At 48.5% G+C, this 20738-nt stretch overlaps 2 protein-coding genes across 2 annotated transcripts in view; one reads left to right on the forward strand and one right to left on the reverse strand.

The window, feature by feature from the left end:
• The window catches only part of CMTM4 (CKLF like MARVEL transmembrane domain containing 4), a 108978-nt gene that overhangs the window by 20479 nt on the left and 67761 nt on the right, over nt 1–20738 (reverse strand). Inside the window, exon 5 of the transcript XR_009499226.1 lies at nt 5623–5755. The gene's annotated coding sequence lies outside the window, so the exon portion shown is untranslated. The remainder of the gene's footprint in view (nt 1–5622; nt 5756–20738) is intronic.
• Nucleotides 11946–20306, forward strand: CMTM3 (CKLF like MARVEL transmembrane domain containing 3). The gene is made up of 5 exons (XM_059906126.1): nt 11946–12220; nt 15303–15458; nt 16515–16610; nt 17017–17137; nt 19154–20306. Exons 1-5 carry the CDS (start codon nt 12074–12076, stop codon nt 19180–19182), a joined length of 549 nt encoding a protein of 182 aa, XP_059762109.1. The 5' UTR covers nt 11946–12073; the 3' UTR covers nt 19183–20306.

The following is a 20738-nucleotide window of genomic DNA, read 5'->3' on the forward strand; positions in this document are numbered from 1 at the left end:
AAATTATGGCTGAAAACTTCCCAAACCTGAAGAAAAAGATATCCAGTACAGGAATCACAGAGAGTTCCAAACAAGATGATCCCAAAGAGACCCACACCAAGATATATCACAATTAAAATGTCAAAAGTTAAAGAGAAAATTCTAAAGGCAGCAAGAGAAAAACAAAGAATCACACACAAGGGAACCCCCAAGAAGTCTATCAGCTGATTTTTCTGTAGAAACTTTGCAGGCCAGAAGGGAAGTGGCATAATATATTTAAAGAGCTGAAAGGGAAAAACCTACAATCTAGGATACTCTACCTAGCAGGATTATCATTCAGAATTGAAATTAGAAATTTTCTCAAACCATATACAAAAATAAACTCAAAATAGATTAAAGACCTAAATGTAAGACTGGAAACCATAAAACTAGAAGAAAACATATGCAGAACACTATGACATAAATCATAGCAATTTTTTTTTTTGGATCTGTCTCCTAAGGCAAAGGAAACAAAAGCAAAAACAAATAAGTAATTAAACTTAAAAGCTTTTGCACAGCAGAGAAAACCATCAACAAAATGAAAAGACAACCTACTGAATGGGAGAAAACATTTGCAAATGGTATGACCGATAAGGGGTTAATATCTGAAATATATAAACAGCTCATACAACTCATATCAAAAAAAACAACCTGATTAAAAAGTGGGCAAAAGACCTAAATAGACATTTATGTACACACACACACACACACACACATACATACACACACACATATACATACATACATACAATGGAATATTACTCAGCCATAGAAAGGAATGAAATTTTGCCATTTGCAACAACATGGTGGACCTGGAGGATATTGTGCTTAGTAAAATAAGTCAGACAGAGGAAGACAAACACTGTATGTTATCACTTATCTGTGGAATCTACAAAATAAACGAATGAATATAACAAGACAGAAACAGACTCACAATATAGAAAACAAACTAGTGGTTACCAGTGGGGTGTGGGAAGCGGCAAGGGGCAAGATAGAGGTAGGGGATTTAAGTTTATAAAATAAGCTACAAGCATATATTTTATAGCACAGGGAATACAGCCAATATTTTATAATAAATTTAAATGGAGTATAATCTATAAAAATATTAAGTCACTATATCATACACCTGAAATGAATATAATATTGTAAGTCAACTACACCTCAAGAAAAAAAAAAGAACAAGGAAAAATATTGTGAAAGAAATGGAAACAGTAGTTGCCTCAGGAGGTGGAGAATGGGCAGGAAGGAGCTTATGGGAGTATGAGAAAGTTTTATATCTTAATTGGGGGAACTGGTTACAAAGGTGTATACATTTGTCAAAACATCCAGCTGTATACTTAAGATCTGTGTGTTTCATCATAGGTAAATTTTATCAAAAAGCATAAGCTACATATGACTGTGCTCAGAATCCAGTGGAAAAGTGTGGACCTTGCTAAACTCCTTTGTGTAGCCACTCCTCTCAATCCCTGGGGGTGGCTCTCTGAAGCAGGAAGTTTCTTCACACCCAATCAGAGAAGGTGTGATGTGCTGGTAGCCACTTGTCCTGCTGAGAAGGGGACTCCTGGTCAGGGACATGGTCACCAGATACTGCAGGAAGATGCCCCTTCAGAGCAAAACTACACCAGGTGAGTATCTGCCAGAAACAGCCTGCGAGTGGGCATATCACCTATGGATCTAGTAGAAATGCATATTCTGAAAAATCCTAACTTGTACATTCAGAATAAAGATGGATGCTGTGTCCTTAAAACAAGACAGACTGTAAAAAAGGGCAGTAAGCTAACAATGGTTTTTTGGCGGGAGGGGTGGGGGGAACATGACAAAGATTTAAAAATTTAACAGAAAGTTTGAATACAGTGGAAAATCAGTGCTCTGGAAGATAAAGTCCAGGAAAGCTCCCAGAAAGTAAAGCAAAAAAGGCAAGGAGATTACTTTAGGAGAACTTAAGAGAAACAGGGAGGATAAATCCAAGAGGGTCAACAACCATCTCAAAGGGATCCCAGAATGCGAGAACAGAAAAAAAGGGAGGGAAGAAAATAACCAAAGAAACAACCGGAAAACATTCAGCTATAGAAAAGCTAAAGTTTTCTGATGTAAAGGGGCCACCTAGTGGTGAGCAAGTTTACTGGAAAAGGATCCTCACGTCCACATTTCTTGGTGAAATACGGGAACTCTAAAGATAAAGAGAGGGCTTCCCTGGTGGCACGGTGGTTGAGGATCTGCCTGCCAATGCAGGGGACACAGGTTTGAGCCCTGGCCGGGGAAGATCCCACATGCCACGGAGCAACTAGGCCCATGAGCCACAACTACTGAGCCTGCACGTCTGGAGCCTGTGCTCCCAACAAGAGAGGCCATGATAGTGAGAGGCCATGATAGTGAGAGGCCCATGCACCTCGATGAAGAGTGGCCCCCGCTTGCCGCAACTAGAGAAAGACCTTGCACAGAAACGAAGACCCAACACAGCCAAAAATAAATAAATAAAATAAATAAATAAAGATAAAGAGGAAATCCTAAAAGTTTTCAGAGAGAGAGAAACAGCAAAAAGATGTTACTGACAAGAGAGCAATACCAAACATCAAAGGCCACCCTGGATATTAGAAAACAGTGAAGCAGTAGCTTCAAAGTTTGGAAGGAACTAGCAATTAAGTGGAAAAGCAAATAAAAGTCTTCCCTGCCCCCGCCCCCCCAACCGGTAATGACTCCAAGATTACCACTGACAAATACTTGCTAAAAATAATAAATAAAAATGAAAAACGTAATACAACAAAAAAGGGTTTTGTTTTGTTTTGTTTTTTTAATTGTAAAGGGAACTCCCTTTGTCAAATCCTTTATTTAGCTATAAAAAAGCAAAAGAAGAAAATGAAAAAAGAACTGCACCTCAATTCAACTTGAAATTTATGGTAAAATATCAGACATATCAACTTGAAATTTATGGTAAAATACACATAAAATATACCATTAGTGACATCTAGTACATTCACAATGTTCTGCAACCATCACCACCCATCTAGTTCCAGAACATTTTCATCACTCCAAAAAGAAGCCCTGTACCCACTAAGGAATCACTCCCCATTCCTTCCTCTCCCCAGCCCCTGGCAACCAGTAACTTCCTTTCTGTGTCTATAGATTTGACTACTTTGGGTATTTCATGTAAACGGAGTCATACAATATGTGGACTTTTGTGTCTGGCTTCTTTCACTTAGCATGTTTTCAACTTTTGTCAACGTATAGTGTGTATCAGTACTTTGTTACTTTTTAAAAAGGGATAATTAAACATTTTATTGAGGTAAAATTTATATAATATAAAATTAACCATTCTAAAGTGAACAATTCAGTGGCATTTGTTACATTCACATACTTGATGTATGAAGAACCAGACAATGTCTCATGAAGGAAAAGACAGACAACAGAAAGTAATCCCAAGAATAACACAAATGTTAGGATGATTAAACAAATTTGAAAGAGAACATTATAACCATGCTCTAAGAATACATGAAATAAATGGAAAGATAGAAAGTCTTAGAGGAGAAATAGAAGATAATTTTTTTAAAAATAATCAAGTGGGAATTTTAAAACTGGTAACAATAACCAAAATACAAAACTCACTGGATGGGCTTAATGGCAGAATGGATATGACAGAAGAAAGAGTTAGTGAACTTGAAAGATCAATAGAAATTATGCAATCTCAACAAAAGGGAGTAAAAAGATCAAAACAAAATAAACAAAGTCTCGGGGACTTTAGAGATAATTCCAAAAGGTCTAACATTTGTATAAATAGATACTTAGAGGAGAAAGAGTGTGGGAAAAAAATTGAAAAAATGATGGCTGACAACTTCCCCAAACTGGCAAAAGACATAAATTTACAGTTTCAAGTTCAGTAAATTCCAAATAGAATAAATTCAAAAAATCCATGCCCAGATACATCATAATCAAATTTCTAAAAACTAAAAATGAAGAAAAAACTCTTGAAAGCAGCCAGAGGAAAATGAAGCATTACTTATAGAGAAACAGCAATTTGAATAATTGAGGATTTCTTATCACAGACTGTGGAACACAGAAGGAAGTGGCACATTTTTCAAGTGCTGAAAGAAATTAACTGTCAATCCAGAATTCTATATCCAGTGAAATTACCTTTCATCAAGGAAGGCAAAATAAAGACATTCTCAAAAAGAGTAAAACTAAGAGAAAGCATTTCCAGCAGATCTACTCTGAAAGAACTGCCAAAGGAAGTTCTTCGGACAGAAGGGAAATGATACCAGAGGAAAATATGGAATTTCAAAGATGAAGGATGAGCAACAGAAATAGTAAATATCTGGGTAAGCAGAATATCCTTCCCCTTGAGTTCTATAAAATGATTTTTGAAAGCAAAAATCATAACATTATCTGATGGGATTTCCAATGTATGTCAATGTAATATGTAGATGTAATATGTATGATAACTATAGCATAAAGAGGGGAGGACAAAAGAACGAATATGGTGGTCAGGTTTCTACACTGTATTTGAAGTGGTAAAAAAGTAATTCTATGTAGACTATGAAAAGTTAAACATGTATTTGCAATCCCTACAGAAAACACTAAAAAAACTGGACAAAGAGATAGAGTAAAAAACCTCAGTAGGTAAGTTATAATGGAATACTAAAAAATATTCAAATAATCCAAAATGAGGCAGAAGATGAGAAATGAGAACAAAAAGAAGGAACAGATGAAAAATGGTAGATCTAAATCCAAATATACAAATAATTAGGTTAAATATAAATGGTCTAAATACACCAGTCAAAATAGATAAATTGCCAGATGGATAAAAAAATTAAAAAAAAGACCCAACTATATGCCATCTGCAGGAAACCCACTTTAAATATAGTGCTATAGTTAGATTGAAAATAAAATGATGGGAAAAGATATTTCATGCAAACACCAATCAAAAGAAAACTGGAATGGCAATATTAATATCAGACAAAGTATAAAGCAAGGAAAATCACCAGGGATAAAAGGGACACTACATAATAATAAAAGGGTCAATTTGCTTTATGAAGAAGATATAACAATACTAAATGTTCCTAACAACAGAGCTTCAAAATGTATAAAGCAAAAACTGATTGAACTGAAAAGAAAAATGGACAAATCCACAGTTATTGTTGAAGATGTCAACTCTTCTCTCAATAATTGATAGAACAGGTACAGAGAAAATCATCAAGGATCTAGAAGAACTAAACACCACCACCAATCAACTGGATCTAATTGGCATTTACAGAACATTTCACTCAACAAATACACTTTCTTTTCAAGCATACATAGAGAATTCACCAAGATGGACTATATCCTGAATCACAAAACAAATCTCAATACATTTAAAAGAACTGAAATCATACAAAGTATGCTCTCTGACCATAACAGAATTAAACTGGAAATTAATAACATAAAGATAAGTAGAAAACCTCCAAATGTTTAGAAATTAAACACACTGCCAAATAATCTGTGGGTCAAAGATAAAGCCTCAAGAGAAATCAGAAAATATTTTGAAGTAAGCAAAAATGAAAACACAACATATTAAAATTTGTGAGATGAAACTAAAGTAGTACTTAGAGATTTATTGCATCAAATACTTACATGAGAAATGTATAAACAAGAATGCCGGGAACTTCCCTGGTGGTCCAGTGGCTAAGACTCCACGCTCCCAATGCAGGGGGCCCCAGTTCGATTCCTGGTCAGGGAGCTAGATCCCATGTGCCGCAACTAAGACCTGGTGTAGCCAAATAAATAAATAAATATTTTTTTAAAAAACAAGAATGTCAGATAAATGCTAACAAAAAGAAAGTAGGGGTGGTGAACTTAATATTAAATGAAACAGAATTCAAAGCTAAAGGCATTCACTAGGAAAAAGAAAGATGTTTTATTAAGATAATATCTAATAAAAATGACTATATGCTAGGCACTGTTCTAAGATACTTTTATACATTAACACATTTCATCCCTACAATAGTCATATGACTTAGGTAATATTATTATCCTCATCTTGCAGATGGAGAAACTGAGAACAGAGAAGTTAAGAAAGTGGTAGAACCAGTGCTTATGCTCTTAATTGCTATACTCCACTGAACAAAATTATGTTAACATTTGTTCATCTAACATCATATCTCAAAAAAAAAAAAAGCTCAAAAACTATTAGAAATGCAAGGACAGAGTAATAAACCTAAAACCTTAGTGAGGGCTTCCCTGGTGGTGCAGTGGTTAAGAATCTGCCTGCCAATGCAGGGGACACGGGTTTGAGCCCTGGTCTGAGAAGATCCCACATGCCATGGAGCAACTAAGCCCTGGCGCCACAACTACGGAAGCCCGCACACCTAGAGCCCATGCTCCACAATAAGAGAAGCCACTGCAATGAGAAGCCCGCGCACCACAACAAAGAGTAACCCCCGCTTGCCACAACTACAGAAAACCTGTGCGCAGCAATGAAGACCCAACACAGACAAAAATAAATAAATAAAAATAAAACCTTAGTGAGTAGCTTTAACATACCTGTTTTAATAAGTCAAATATATCAAGTAAAAAAGGATAAGTATACAGAGGGTTAAAATTACACAGTTAGTAAGATATATAATAGATAAATTTTGTACCCAACAAATAAGAGAAAATATTCAATCTTTTTAAACACACATGGAACATTTACAAAAATTGACTCTCTATTTATTAGGACACAAATCTTAACAAATTCCAAAAAGCAGAACATATAGAACTATTCTCTGAATAAAATACATAAAATTAGAAACTAACCACAATGTACAGTCCAAAATTTATCTAATTAAAAATGTAAAAATACCTTTTTAAAATTATTCTTGGGGGACTTTCGGTGGTGCAGTGGATAAGACTCTGCGCTCCCAATGCAGGGGGCCCAGGTTTGATCCCTGGTTAGGGAACTAGATCCCACATGCATGCCACAACTAAGACTTCGCATGCCACAATTAAGGAGTCCGCCTGCCGCAACTAAGACCAGGTGCAACCAAATAAATAAATAAATAAATATTTTTTAAAAAATAAAATAAAATAATTCTTGGATTAAAGAGGAACTTGAAACTGAAACAACCAGCTAATTAGAAATGGATACAAACTAGAGCAATATTTTGGGGATGTGTATGAAGTGATCCCCAGAGAAAAATTTATAGCTTTAAATGCCTTCATTAGGAAACAATAAAGAATAACACAAAAAATAAAATGAAATAAAAACTAGAGATCAATTCTATTTATGAAAATCAAGGCCAAAATCCCAAATAAAATACTAATAAAATGAATCCAGAGGTTTATCAAAAGAGCAAAAACACCATGACCAAGAAAGGCACACCCCACTACATCTAAGAATGGTGAGCATCATAGACCCTGCTACTGTCATTCACTACATTTATATTTTCAAGGAGAAAAACAGCAGGTTCTAAAAGAAAAATCTGTATGGCAAAAAAGCAAAGCAAAAGACAAATGACAAACCAGAAAAAAATATTCATAACTCACATTTCAAGATTAATTTCCTGAATATATGTATTCTTAGATATCAATTTTTAAAAATCAACAATAATAGAAAAATATGTGAAGGATGTGAAAAGTCAGTTCTCAGAAAAGGAAATGCAAATGGCTCTTACCATGCAAAAAACCCAAGTTTGATCCACTCATAACTAGAGAAACGCAAATTAAAAGGGCCCAGAGGGGGCTTCCCTGGTGGCGCAGTGGTTGAGAGTCTGCCTGCTAATGCAGGGCACACGGGTTCGAGCCCTGGTCTGGGAGGATCCCACATGCCGCGGAGCGACTGGGCCCGTGAGCCACAATTACTGAGCCTGCGCGTCTGGAGCCTGTGCTCCGCAACAAGAGAGGCCGCGATAGTGAGAGGCCCGCGCACCGCGATGAAGAGTGGCCCCCCCTTGCTGCAACTAGAGAAAGCCCTCGCACAGAAACGAAGACCCAACACAGCCAAAAATAAATAAATAAAAAATAAAAAAAAATAGGTATCAATCAACAATAATAGAAAAATATGTGAAGGACGTGAAAAGTCAGTTCTCAGAAAAGGAAATGCAAATGGCTCTTACCATGCAAAAAACCCAAGTTTGATCCACTCATAACTAGAGAAATGCAAATTAAAAGTGCCCAGAGGGGGCTTCCCTGGTGGCGCAGCTGGTTAAGAATCTGCCTGCCAACGCAGGGGACACGGGTTCGAGCCCTGGTCCGGGAAGATCCCACATGCCATGGAGCAACTAAGCCCGTGCGCCACAACTACTGAACCTGCACTCTAGAGCCCGCGAGCTACAACTCCTGAAGCCCATGCGCCACAACTACTGAAGCCCGCGCACCTAGAGCCCGTGCTCTGCAACAAGAGAAGCCACCACAATGAGAAGCCCGTGCACTGCAATGAAGAGCAGCCCCCGCTCACTGCAACTAGAGAAAGCCCACGCACAGCAACGAAGACCCAACTCAGCCATAAATAAATTAACTAATTAATTAATTTTTTAAAAAAATCTGCCCCAAGGGACTTCCCTGCTGGTCCAGTGGTTAAGACTCCGCGCTCCCAATGCAGGGGGCCCGGGTTCCATCCCAGTTTAGGGAACTAGAGAACTAGATTCCGCATGCCACACCTAAAGTAGCCCGCATGCTGCAATGAAGATCCCATGTGCTGCAACTAAGACCCAGAGCAGCCAAATTAATTAATTAATTAATTTAAAAAACAACTGTCCGGAGAGATCTTGGTTGCTAAACACCATTCTCCAGTAAAAAGCACTGGAGCTTCTTGGAAGAACAGCTGATCCTAGGGCTGGGATGGGGAGAATATAAGATGAACCTGAAGCATCTTACAGGGTCAGAAAATAAGGAAATGTATGGGAACTCCCTGGCAGTCCAGTGGTTAGGACTTCACGCTTCCACTGCGGAGGGCAAGGGTTCGATCCCTCATCGGGGAACTAAGATCCGCATGCTGCATGGCCAAAAAAAACGGAAAAAAGACAAAAAGACGGGGCATGTTAGGTACAGAAGCACCCACCTGAAGGAGGTCCCAATGGCCAAAGATGGAGCTACTTAACCAACAAAATTAAGCACAATAGTACATAATTATAACCCAAAGAATAAGATAAATAAATAAGTGGAGGAGAACAGAAAATATTCCTTACACAAAGAATGGAGAAGGAAGAGGGCCACCCCCCTTCATTCCACAACAGACATTTCTTGGTGCCATCCTGTGTGATGGGTTCTGAGATGGGGCGGGCCATGATGACAGGCCCCTGGGGAGCGCAGAGCCTGAGGGGAATGCACAGTCGTCATGGATATCCGGTCACCTCACACAAGGGTACCCACCGGATCTGCGTGCCCTTTCCTAGGCCCTTTCAGCCACTCTAGTCAGTCACTGTATTTTCTTTTTTTCTCAGAACCCTTTCAGTAGAAGAGATATAAATTGCATGAAATACTATGCACCCATTTTAAGTGCACAGTTTGATGTGTTTTGACAAACATACGTCCCTGTAAAACCATCACCCCAGTCAAAATAAAGAACATTTCCAGCACCCCAGAAAGCTTCCTCCTGCCCCCAGGTAACCACTGATCTGACTTCTGTCACCACAGCTTAGTTTCGCTTGTACTAGAATTTCACAAAAATGGACTCATACAGTATCCTCCTTTCGAGTCTGACTTTCTTCATTCAGCATAATATCTGCAAAATGCATCCATGTTGCTGCGTTTGTCAATGATTTATTTCTTTTTATTGCTGAGAAGTACTCCACTGTATAAATGTCCCACAGTTAGTTTATCCCTTTACCTGTTGATGGACTGTGGGTGGTTTCCAGTGGGAGCTATTAAAAATAGGGCTGCTACAAACATCTGCCTACAAGCCTTTGTAGAGACATGTGCTTTCATTTCTCTTGGGTAAATAGCTAGGAGTAAAATGGCTGGGTCATATGGTAGGTCTCTGTTTAACTTTTTAAGAAACTGCCAAACTGTCTTCCAAAGGGGTGGTAACAATTTCCACCCGTATCAGTACCGTCTGAGAGTTCTGGTTGCTCCACGTCCTCACCAGCACTTAAATGGCAGCATCCCCTTTTACGAAGCCATTCTGATAGGTGTATAGTACAATATGATTTCATTGTGGCTTTAATTCACATTCTTAGATGTCTAATGATATTGAACATCTTTTCACGTGCTTCTTGGATGTTCATATATCTTTGTTGAATCATCTGTTCAGATCTTTGGCCCATTCTTTAAATTGGCTTGTTTTCTTCTTATTATTGAGTTACAGTTTTGAGGCATGTTTTAATTAACACAGATCAGAACCAGGTCATCCTCTGTTCTAATCTTCACCTGGCCTCCTCCCAGGGAATTTGGAGTAAAATCCAAACACCAAGGCCTGGTCCTCCACAATCTGGCTCCACCCCTTGTCTGATTCGTCTTCACCCCCAGCCCTTAGCTCAGTCCTTTCATCCACACAGGCTGCCTGTCTGCACTCTGAACCAGCCAGACATCTATTACCAGGAATCATCTTATTCAGGATTCTCTGGACATGCTTAGCGTTTACCCATCCAGCCTCCCCGCAAACAAAGCTGGGGTTTCCCTGCATCCTGGGCTTCTAGCACTGCTGTAGAATGAATAAATAAATGAGTGAATGAATGTCTCCTACCTAGCTGGAAAGGTCGGGGAAGTCTCCTCTGAGAAAGTGACAATGCAGTATGATCACAGAAGAAAAAGAGGAGTTAATCAGATAACAAGGTGGAGAAAGAGCATTCCAGGTAGAGGGATCAGCATGTACAAAGGCCCTGTGGCAAGAGGGAGCATGGAGGAGATAAGAAGTTCTATAGGTGGGAGAGACAGAGGAAAGGGTAGCAAGGGGCTGTTTTTACTCTCTATACCCAGACCCTGAGCAAGATGGAAGCTCCCAAGGTTTTTCCAGGTGAGGAGAATGGAGGTGACTGTGACTGATGATTGAAGCAACCCTCTGGCTGCCAAGAGAGTAAGCAGAGAGGCCTCCTAAAGACACCCTCACAACAGTCCAGGAAGGAGACAGCAGTGGTCTGAGATCTAATGGAGGCTGTGGTGATGAGATGTGGACAGAGATCTAAGAAAGCTTTAGGAGGCGAAGACGTGCGGGCCTTGGTGACAGATGGGGGGTGAAGGTGAGGGTGGGGTCAGGGAGAACGAGGCCAATCCCCAGGTCTCTGGCTCTTGGGGGTGGAAGGGCAGATGGCAGTGCCCTTGGCAGAGGCTCAGGCATAGTGACAATGTCATGGGCTGGGTCTTGGTCACACTGAACTCCAGACGCCCTGGAGACATGTGTGTGTTGTATAGGGGCTGGGGCTCCGAGGTCTCTATCTGGGAGTCCTCCTGGGATGAAGATGGGGGTGGTGCCGAATCCAGGGCTGGGGCAGCCAACAAAGAGGCCGCAGGAGGCTGGGCTGGCCAAAGATGGGAGGGGTGGCCAGGGAAGAAAGAGAGAGGCAGTGGGGCAGGGAGCTGACAGTGGGGTGAAAGCCGCAGGAAAACAAGAGAGAGGTCTCGCTGTTTGAAGGCCTAAGTTCCTGGATCCCCGACGCGAGCTAGGGCAGGAAGCTAGACGGGAGACAGCGAATGCAGACAATCTTCTGGGCAAGGAGAGATGGGTGGGAGCTCCGACGGGGGCGGCAATAAAAAGGTCTCCAGCCGCCAGGACAAGGGTGAGGGGAGAATGCGGGGGTGGGTCTAAGGAAGCCCCAAGCCAGCATCACTGCCAGTCGGAACAGCGAGGGCCTAAGCAGCCCCGGCAGCCAAAGTCCGAGGGGGTAGGAGGAGAGGGGAAGAGGAGGAAGGCGGGCGGAAGAGGGGAGAGAGGAGAGGAGGGGTCAGGAGGGGGGAGGAGGGGAGGAGGGGAGGAGAGGGCAGGAGAGGGCAGGAAGGGAGGAGGGGCGGAGCGGGGGCGGGGCGGAGCGGGGGCGGGGCGAGGCGGGGCAGGGCGAGCTCCCGCGCCCAGCTAGTCTGGCTCGGTTCTCCTTCCGCACAGTCGGGGTTTCCGTTTCCCTCCTGTGCGCAGGGTGAGAGGGAGCGAGGCCGAGCTCCGGCCGCCGCCGCCATGTGGCCCCCAGACCCGGAGCCCGACCCGGACCGCGAGCCCGCCGGCCGCTCCCAGCCCCGCGCGGCCCTTCCCGGGCTCCGCGCCCTCCTGCCGGCGCGCGCCTTCCTCTGCTCGCTCAAAGGCCGCCTCCTGCTGGCGGAGACGGTGAGTGCGGGCTCCCGGCCCCCTCCCGGCGGCGCCGAGACCCCTGCGGCAGCTCCCGCCTGCAGCTCCCGGGCGTGGAGCTAGGGGCGCCGCCTTCTGCACGCCCGGGTCCTGGCGCCCCGCCCGGCCGACGCCCCTCGCAGCCCCGCGAAGTTGGGCCGAGATCGGCAAACTTCCCCGGTTTGGGACGGGCTCGCTGAAGCTCAGCCGCGGGTCGGAGGCGAGGCGGGAGCCGCAGGGAAGCTTGGGGAGGGGGCCCCCGACGCGGCGGCCGGGCCCCTGGGAGCTCGGCCCAGCACTGTGTGACCTCCGGCGCCTCCGCCCTCTCTGGGCCCCTGGGACGGGCTGCGTCCCCGCATCTTCTGGCCTCCATCGCGGGCACCCCGCTCCGCAAAGCCTCTCGCCACGCCCGGGCCGGGCCTGGGAGGAATCGGCCGTTCGCGACCCCCAGGTCGGGGGCCAGGGTCGTCTCTCTGCTCCCTGGCTCGCTTTCTTGGGCTCAGGGAGGACCGGCCGGGCCTCGAGCTGCAGGGCGGAAGCCAGAGTGGAGTCCCGCCAGCTGGGAGGGGGGACCCCCGGGATTGGGTGAGGCCCGGGCCATACAGTGGGGGGCGCGCAGGGAGCCCACGCCCACCCAGGCTGCTGAGAGGCGGCCCAGCGGGGTGACTTCATTCCCCTCCTCCTCTCCCTCGCTAGGATCCAGCCGTCCCGCCCCCGCTGAGCTCCTTCCCGCCCCCGCCCCTCCCCCAGGCCCATCAAGAGGCCTTTGTCCTCGGGACACTCCGAAAACTCACGCACTGTCGGCCTGTGGGGTTGGGGTTTGGTGCTGGGCCTCTGTGGAGGGAAGGGAAGAGGCCAAGTGGAGCGGAGGCGGGATAAGAGTGGAGCACTTGTTACTCAGATTTACAGCAATTTGATAATCTGTCATTATTCCCACTTCGCAGACAAGAAAGCTGAGGCCCGAGCCTCTAGGGGATTTGACGTGGGTCAGTTGAGGGCCAGGGGACAGCAAGGATCAGAGAGAGGAGGGTTCTGCCCCAGCCTCTCCTTTGTACCACCCAGGGCAGATGGCAGGAGGCCGTCCTACCACTTCCCCACTTCCCCTGCCTCTGGGGTCAGCCCAGAGGTCACCAGCCTGGCACCTGCCGGACTCCCAGATGAGGCATCCGGGTCCAGGACTCGCAGCTCACACTCCAGGGAGTTGCCTCCTGGTTGGCCACGCAGCCCCACTTTGGAGATTGATGGGAGCCACTTTTTCGGAGAAGCCTTGAATCCACCATCCCCTGAGGGGACCCCAACCACATCCCCACTCAGGCTCACCTCATGGGTGGAGGGGATGCTGGCCAGAGCCTAGAGGAGGCCCTTGGCAAAGCTGGGCGCCAAGAATCTAGGTCTAGGAGGATGAAGTGGGGAGGAAGGGCGGATGAGGAGTGGGCACTGAAGACGCAAGGGGAGCCACTGGAGGTCACTCCTGCCCCCCTCAGGTCACCTCTGGCTGCCCCCAGGCCCAAGCAAGTGGGGAGGCTGACATGGGCAGGAAGGGGGAGGAAGTTGCCACCAGGAATCAGGGAATGAGGAAACAGAATCGAGAGGGGGATCCCCAGAATCAGGCTTTGGGGGTAGGGGACAGGAAAAGGAGGGACAGAACAGCCTTTGGCAGAGGAAGTAGAGGATAGGGCCAGGCCAGAGTCCTGTGACCTTGCCTTCCTGGGAGGCCCTAGCAGCCTCTCAGCCCATCTCTACGCCTTATTTTCCCATCTGTTCAAGTTGGGCTCAGCTACCTCCATTGTCATGTTCAGACCAGATATGGGTGCTCTGCAGCTCATTTGTCTGAAGCTACCACAGGGCCTCCTGTGGGGCATCTGGGTGTCATCCCCACATAGCCCCCTGGCCCACTCTGAGCTACTCAGCCAGGGACCTGCTCAAACCCAGCCAGAGTGACCAAAACCAGGACAGATAAAGGCCAGCAACCACAGGGCAGTGTTGCTTAAGAACTCCAAGATGTGGAGTCAGCCAGGCCAGAGTTCAAATTCTGATGCCCTCTTACTAGCTGTACGACACTGAGCACAGCACTTCATCTCCCTGAACCTCACTCTTCTCATCTGCAGAGTGGGCTGTGAACGGCACCTGGTGCCTGGGTGGTGGTGAGGAGCTGAGGACGCCCCACAAGCCTCAGCAGGCACTGGTCCAGCGAACAGCCCCATCATCCCCGTCTGCTCTTCAGAGCACACAGGGCAGCAGAACTAACCCGGGGCCTCGGCATCCTCGAGCATCAGTTGCCACCCACAGTGTGTGGACAGGGCTGCAGAAAACACTTTAATCCTTAATCAGTTCCTCATTACAGTTTGCCCCACCTTTCACAAAGGCTGAACAAATGATGCAGCAGGGCATGAAGTGTCAGCGTCACCACTCCCTCTCCTGGATGTTTTCTCCTTATTGTGAAAATTTGCAAATATACCAAGAAAAAAACCCCATATACCCACCACCTAGATTATACTATTTGCTTTATCACATATCTATCTGTCCATCAATCCGTTTTAGTTTTTGATGCATTCATAGTAAATTGCAGACATCAGTACATTTCAACTCCGAATACTTCAGCATGCGTATCATTAACTAAAGCGCCACATTTGTGTACTGTTTTTCAGGTAAATTTTTCATTCAAGCACAAACCTTGGGTGTTGGGTGTAATTTTCTGAAACTGGCTCCTGCTTAGTTGACTGCCTTTGAGACGGGTTGGGTTTGATTTTCCCGTTGGGCACCATCTGAGTTGGGTGGATTCTGCCATAGAGCCTCTGGGGCAGGTGGGAGTGGCGCAGCCCCAGGAGGCAGCTTCCTGGGGGGGTTGGACGCAGGAGAGGCTGGGGCTTCCTGACTGGGTCCTGGCAGGGAGCTGGCCTGAGGTCAGGATGCAGAGCCATGCCCAGAGACACTGGGGGCAGCACGGGTGTGCGTCTGATGGAGTTCTAATCATGCAGTTGCAGGACTGGGCAGGTCACTTCACCTGCTGGAGCCTCCTCTAGTCCTGCCTGCAGGGAGGGGCTGTGCACGGGCTCTGACTTCTCCCTCCCCCACCTCCCAGGGTCTCTCCTTCATCACCTTCGTCTGCTATGTGGCGTCCTCAGCATCCGCCTTCCTCACTGCGCCCCTGCTGGAGTTCCTGCTGGCCCTCTGCTTCCTCTTTGCTGATGCCATGCAGCTGAACGACAAGTGGCAGGGCTTGTGCTGGCCCATGATGGTGAGGGCTGGGGCCCCGGGAGGAAGGGGTTGACTGGCCATCACGGAGAGGTGTGCATTTCAGCCCTCATCCTTTCTTCAATGCACTGGAGGGGCCATTTGCAGTTGGTTGAGCCTGGTGGGTAGGCCTGGCCTCGGATGATCCAGGCCCCACCACACGGCAGCCACATGACCCAGGGCAGGTTGCCCTGCCTCCAGGGCCTCCAGTGTCCCTCTGTGAGGCTACGAACCCCAGACGGCATCCTCCCCCCTCGCCGTCAGGTGGCGCTGGTGTTCCCAGCTGGGCCCATCGGCATGAGTCTTAGCCGCAGGAATTCTAGCCATTTCCACATGGGGCAGGGCGGGTTAACTGAGGACTTGCAGGGCTTACCCAGATCTCAGCCACCTGACAACTCGTTTTATCACCTGGGAGGGCCCAGAACCCCATCCCGGACTTTGCTGTATGAAATGGGTAAGAGAGAAGGGACAGCAAAGGCTGCACTTGAACTCTGGTCTCTTGACGTCATACCCAGCATTCTTCCTGATGGGCTGCACCCCGTCCCCATTTTAGGGACCGGTAGACAGAAACCATGATACATAATTGATCTGCCACAAGTATGTGGCAAAGCAAGGTCCAGGGCCAGATCTCCCTATCGGAGAGCCAGAGGGAGCAGTGACAAGATTTCCAACTCCTCCCTCCCCGCCAAACGGGGAAGTCTGCATCTGGGCTGGGCCACAGGGTGAGCTGCAGCCAGGTCCGTACCCCGCTGTCCACCTGGCAGAGGACGGCAGCCTACAGGGGGCCACTGGGCAGGGGCGGGGTGGAGGTCGGGGGAGGACCAGGGAGTGCACGTGGGGCCAGGAAGAGGGGGAGCGCCGTGGACGCTGGACCTGGGGACCAGGTGTGTCCAGGCTGCCAGACCCATCTTCCCCTGACAGTGGGATTCTGGCCCTGTTCTTGGCACACAGTGCCCTTCTGAGCCCCTCTCCCCTGCCTCGGCTCCCAGCGGCCCCCTTCCCATGCTGTGCCCCACTCCAGGGAGCTCAGGGCGCTGTGACCATGCCCCTCTCTCCCCAGGACTTCCTACGCTGTGTCACAGCGGCCCTCATCTACTTCGCCATCTCCATCACAGCTGTGGCCAAATACTCGGACGGAGCTTCCAAAGCAGCCGGGGTGAGTAGCCACTCTACCCCTGGGAGCGGGGGATGCCCAGTGATGCCCCACTCAAGTTCACCCCACTCCTAAGTGGGTGCCCCTCTTAGCTTCTTGGGCATATTCTGCCTCTGCCTAGGTACCTTGGGCTTTCACATGGATCTCAGCGACTCCACTGTCCTCTTATTGGAGATTTACTCTGCCCGGAGTTCAAAAAGGCTGTTTGCCAAACCAAGTTAACAGCTCGTTTTCCTATCTGTCGTTAACGGGAGAGGTCTGTGTCCGCCAATCTGAGCTACTTATCCAAGCAGATAAAGACAAAGCTATGCGGATGGGGCAGCGGCTGCTCCGGGGCTGGCCCTCCCCATTCCCAGGCTCCCAGCTCCTGATGACGCGTCCCATCCTCCCTGTCCCCTGTATCGCACAGGTGTTTGGCTTCTTTGCCACGATCGTGTTTGCAATTGACTTCTACCTGATCTTTAACGATGTGGCCAAATTCCTCAAACAAGGGGACTCCGCAGCTGAGACCGCAGCTGACAAGGCAGAAGGTAGGTGGCCACCCTGTGGGTCCCACCAGGGAACCCAGCGCATCACCTGGAACGGTTGATGCAGGGGCCCTGCTCTCCCCTGGGGACACTTGGCTAGTCTGAGGCTGGAGTAAGAGCATTTCCTCTCTCCCCACGGGCAGGACGTGTTTTCACAGCCTGGTTCTCCTATCCCTTCATGCGGCACTGATCATAAAGCCGGTCCCCTCTGGGGAGCACAGGATTCCCCAGGGCCTCAGCCTTTCCAGAAGGGGCAAGCTGAGGGCACGCCCGGCACCTCCTCCTCATGAAACCTTCCCTGACAATCCCCCAGGACGGCCAGTCACTCCCCTTCAACTCCCTGGACGCCATCCACTGGGCTGCAGCGTGGCTGCCTGTCCCACAGCAGCACCCCCGCTCCCCAGTCTCGCCTGCCCCCAGCCCAAGGGCCAGCGAACCAAGCTCTCATGCTTATCTGCAGCGCCCAGGCAAACACAGTCAAGCTCGGGCTTGTTTCACTTTTTAGATCCAAAGAAAGTGCCACAGACTTTTTGGCCCCTCAAGCCATCCTTCAGCTCAGAATGGCTGTTGTATCGTTACCTGATTTAAAAAACAAAAACAAAAAAAATCCCTGCAAGTTGGATGGCTGGTTTTTCCATCCATGACAGCAGCCATACCAACGTGTCACATCCTCAGGGTGCATGCACCCAGCTGGGGGCCCTATAGGGGTGCATCCAAACTCCAAGCTGGTTTGGAGCTTGTGATCTCCCTTGGGCCTTCCTCAGCCACAGCCCAGGGCTCTCCTTCCCCGGGGAGGCCACCAGAGGAGGTGGAGGTCCCTGCCCAGGGGGCAGGAGTCACAGGGGCGGTGGAGGCTCCAGCACAGAAATGCCGGGAAGCCCAGGACCTGACCTGGGACCGAGGGCCCAGGCCATTTACCTGCCCCTTCCTCTCCACACCCCCAGGCAGGCTTTAAATGGAGAGGCAGATGTCAGCTTCCTGCAACTGAGTAAATCAGATGTTTGGCTCAGCACCAAACTCCCCCAGCCTGGTGTCCCCTGATCCCTCGCGGCCCTTCTGTCAGCCTCTGTTGACCCAAACACCTACAGAGGCTGCCATGTGCTGGGCCCTAGGGATGTGCAGACGGGCAAGGCCAACTACCTGCCCTCAGGGAATTCAGCCCAGACAGGAATTAGACCCAGAGACAAAGTGGTGATGTACACACACGGCATCAACGGGGGCACGAGGAGCCCAGAGTAGATGTCAACTGTAACAGTACAATGAGAGCTGACAGAGGTAGGGATGAAGCAGCTGAGGGAGCACCCATCCTATGTTCCCGCTAGGAGGCTGTGGAGGTGGCCCCATTGCTGGGTTTTGATGGATGTATAGGAGTGTGCAGGCAGAAGAAATGGGACAGGTGGAGGGAAGACAACAGAGTATAAAGGGCAGATGCTCCCGTCCAGGTGAGGTGTTTCTCTGGAACAGGTGGTCGCGTCCTGTGAGGATCAGCAGTGACATGTGGCTGGACAGAAGGACAAGGGGGGCTTTTGAGGGGCCTGCAGGCCCTGCCTTGGAGTTGGCATCTCTCCACTGAGTGCCTGCTGTCCCCAGGCAGGTGACATTGAAACTCCTGGGACAGGGGAGATTGAAACTATGAAATGGCTAAAAAGAAGCTTCCTGATTTTCCAGTATGTTTTACTTTCTTGGGCAATAGCTAGCCCCATCTTGACCTGCTGAACTGCAGGTTGGGGGGCAGATATACAACCCTGACACCTCCAGGTGAGAACGGCCCAGGCAGATTTGGGAGGGCCTGGAGCTCCAGAGCAAGGGGCATCTGGGCTCCCCACCTCCATTCGACTGCACCCGGAGGGTCCCAAGCACTCGACGGTCCTCACGCCAAGCAGACACCACCCACAGCGCCATCAGCTGCGGGAGCGGCCTGAGCCCCGGGTTCCAGCCGCCAGTGCCTCCCCACAGACGGCTCCCGGGCACCACTGGCCCCGAAACTCCTGCCAAGCATCCTCTTTGCTTTCCTTTCAGAAGAGAATTCCGACTCTGACTCCGACTGAAGACCCGACCTGCCCTGGCAGCCTGAGCCACGCAGGCCTCCGCTCCTGCAGCTTCTGACCATGCTGGCCGGAGCGTGGCCAGGGGACCGTGCGTGTTGGGAGGGAGGCTGTGACTTCTCGAGCAGCAGCGGGAGTTGCTGACGGAGCAGGCCTCCTCACAGCCCCAGGGTGACGTTCCTGAGCCCAGCACACACGATGGCACCCCTCGGCTTAGCACTCTCCAGCCTCTCTGCTCGTGAGGGCATCGTTCCGCCACTTCTCGTTTCTGTCCCACAGACCTTAAGCCCTTAAACCTCTGCCAAAAATAAGCACAAGGGGACAAAGCAGATAGAGCCTTGTTATACCATCCCAGGAAGCACTTCACACTGCGGTAAGTGCGGGGGAGAGACAAGGCAGAAACCGGCGGAGGGCCGTCCCCTGGGCCCCAGTGGTTTCTGTCTGCATCTGGTGCCCCTGCTCCCGGCAGGCATCTTGTGGAGAACGATGCTTCCAAGATTCTTTTGTTCAAGGAGCAACAGTTCCCTCTTCATTCTCGAAGCAGGGAGAAAACTGGCCTTTGCTGTATGATCTAGGAGAGAGTGGGTCCCAGTGCCCATGAGTGATACCTTACACCCTTGGAGACCATATCTTCTTCAGATGACATCCTCTTCTGGGTCTAAGACTGTTTCAAGAAGAGCTCGTAGACTAGCGTACCAGGTCCAAGAGATCGAGGGCTCCAAACGACGAAGTGGCAGTGACAGCCCCCAGGGCAGCTGGGCAGGCCCAGCCAAACCCTGTCTTTCCCTGGGCCGTCAGCAGGCGAGAGGCTCTCTGGCCCTCAGGACAATGTGCTTCTGAACACCTGACCCTCACGAGGGGTGAGACGTGCCTTCTGTGTTCACCTAAGGACCTTATTATGCTGTGCATGTATCTTCAATGGGATTTTGTAACTTTATTTTTATTTTTTTTAATTTTTTTACACAAAAGCAGCTTCTTAAATGGCATTTCCTGTGACCCAAGAGGCCTTGTGAATGAGCCAGAGTTCTGGACCCATGTTTTGGGCATTTGTAATCTTTGTTCTTCTCTTGCATGTGAATCTCCTACCCTGAAAAAAGCCATAATGGATTAAATCAGACTGACTTCCTGCTTGGAGTGTGTGTGTTTGAAAAAAACCTTACACACCCGGAGCAACGCTGCCGGGTGTCATGCGTCAGCACAGAGTGGTCCCACGCGCCGTGTGGATCCTGGCAGCTCCAGGTTACAGCAATGATGCACGCGCACTTGCTCCCCGCCAGATCCCCGCTAGGCGTCTGCACGTGTACTCTACACCTCACACAATCCTCTTTCACAGTTCAGGAAACTGACAGAAGGTTTGGTGACTTGCCCAGGTCCTCACAAGAGGCCCAGGGTCTCACCCACGCATCAGGCTAATGTCCCATGGTAAGTCAGTGCTTTGGCCCCGGCGATGGAAAAGGATCGAGGCATTCTGCCCCAACTTTCACACACAGTGTGTTCTGAAAACACGTATGAAAGTGGACTGTGCAGAAGCTGACGGGCCTGTGGGTGTGGCCCCACCT

The sequence above is a fragment of the Balaenoptera ricei genome, chromosome 19 (genome assembly GCF_028023285.1).
Source record: "Balaenoptera ricei isolate mBalRic1 chromosome 19, mBalRic1.hap2, whole genome shotgun sequence".
NCBI lineage: Eukaryota > Metazoa > Chordata > Mammalia > Artiodactyla > Balaenopteridae > Balaenoptera > Balaenoptera ricei.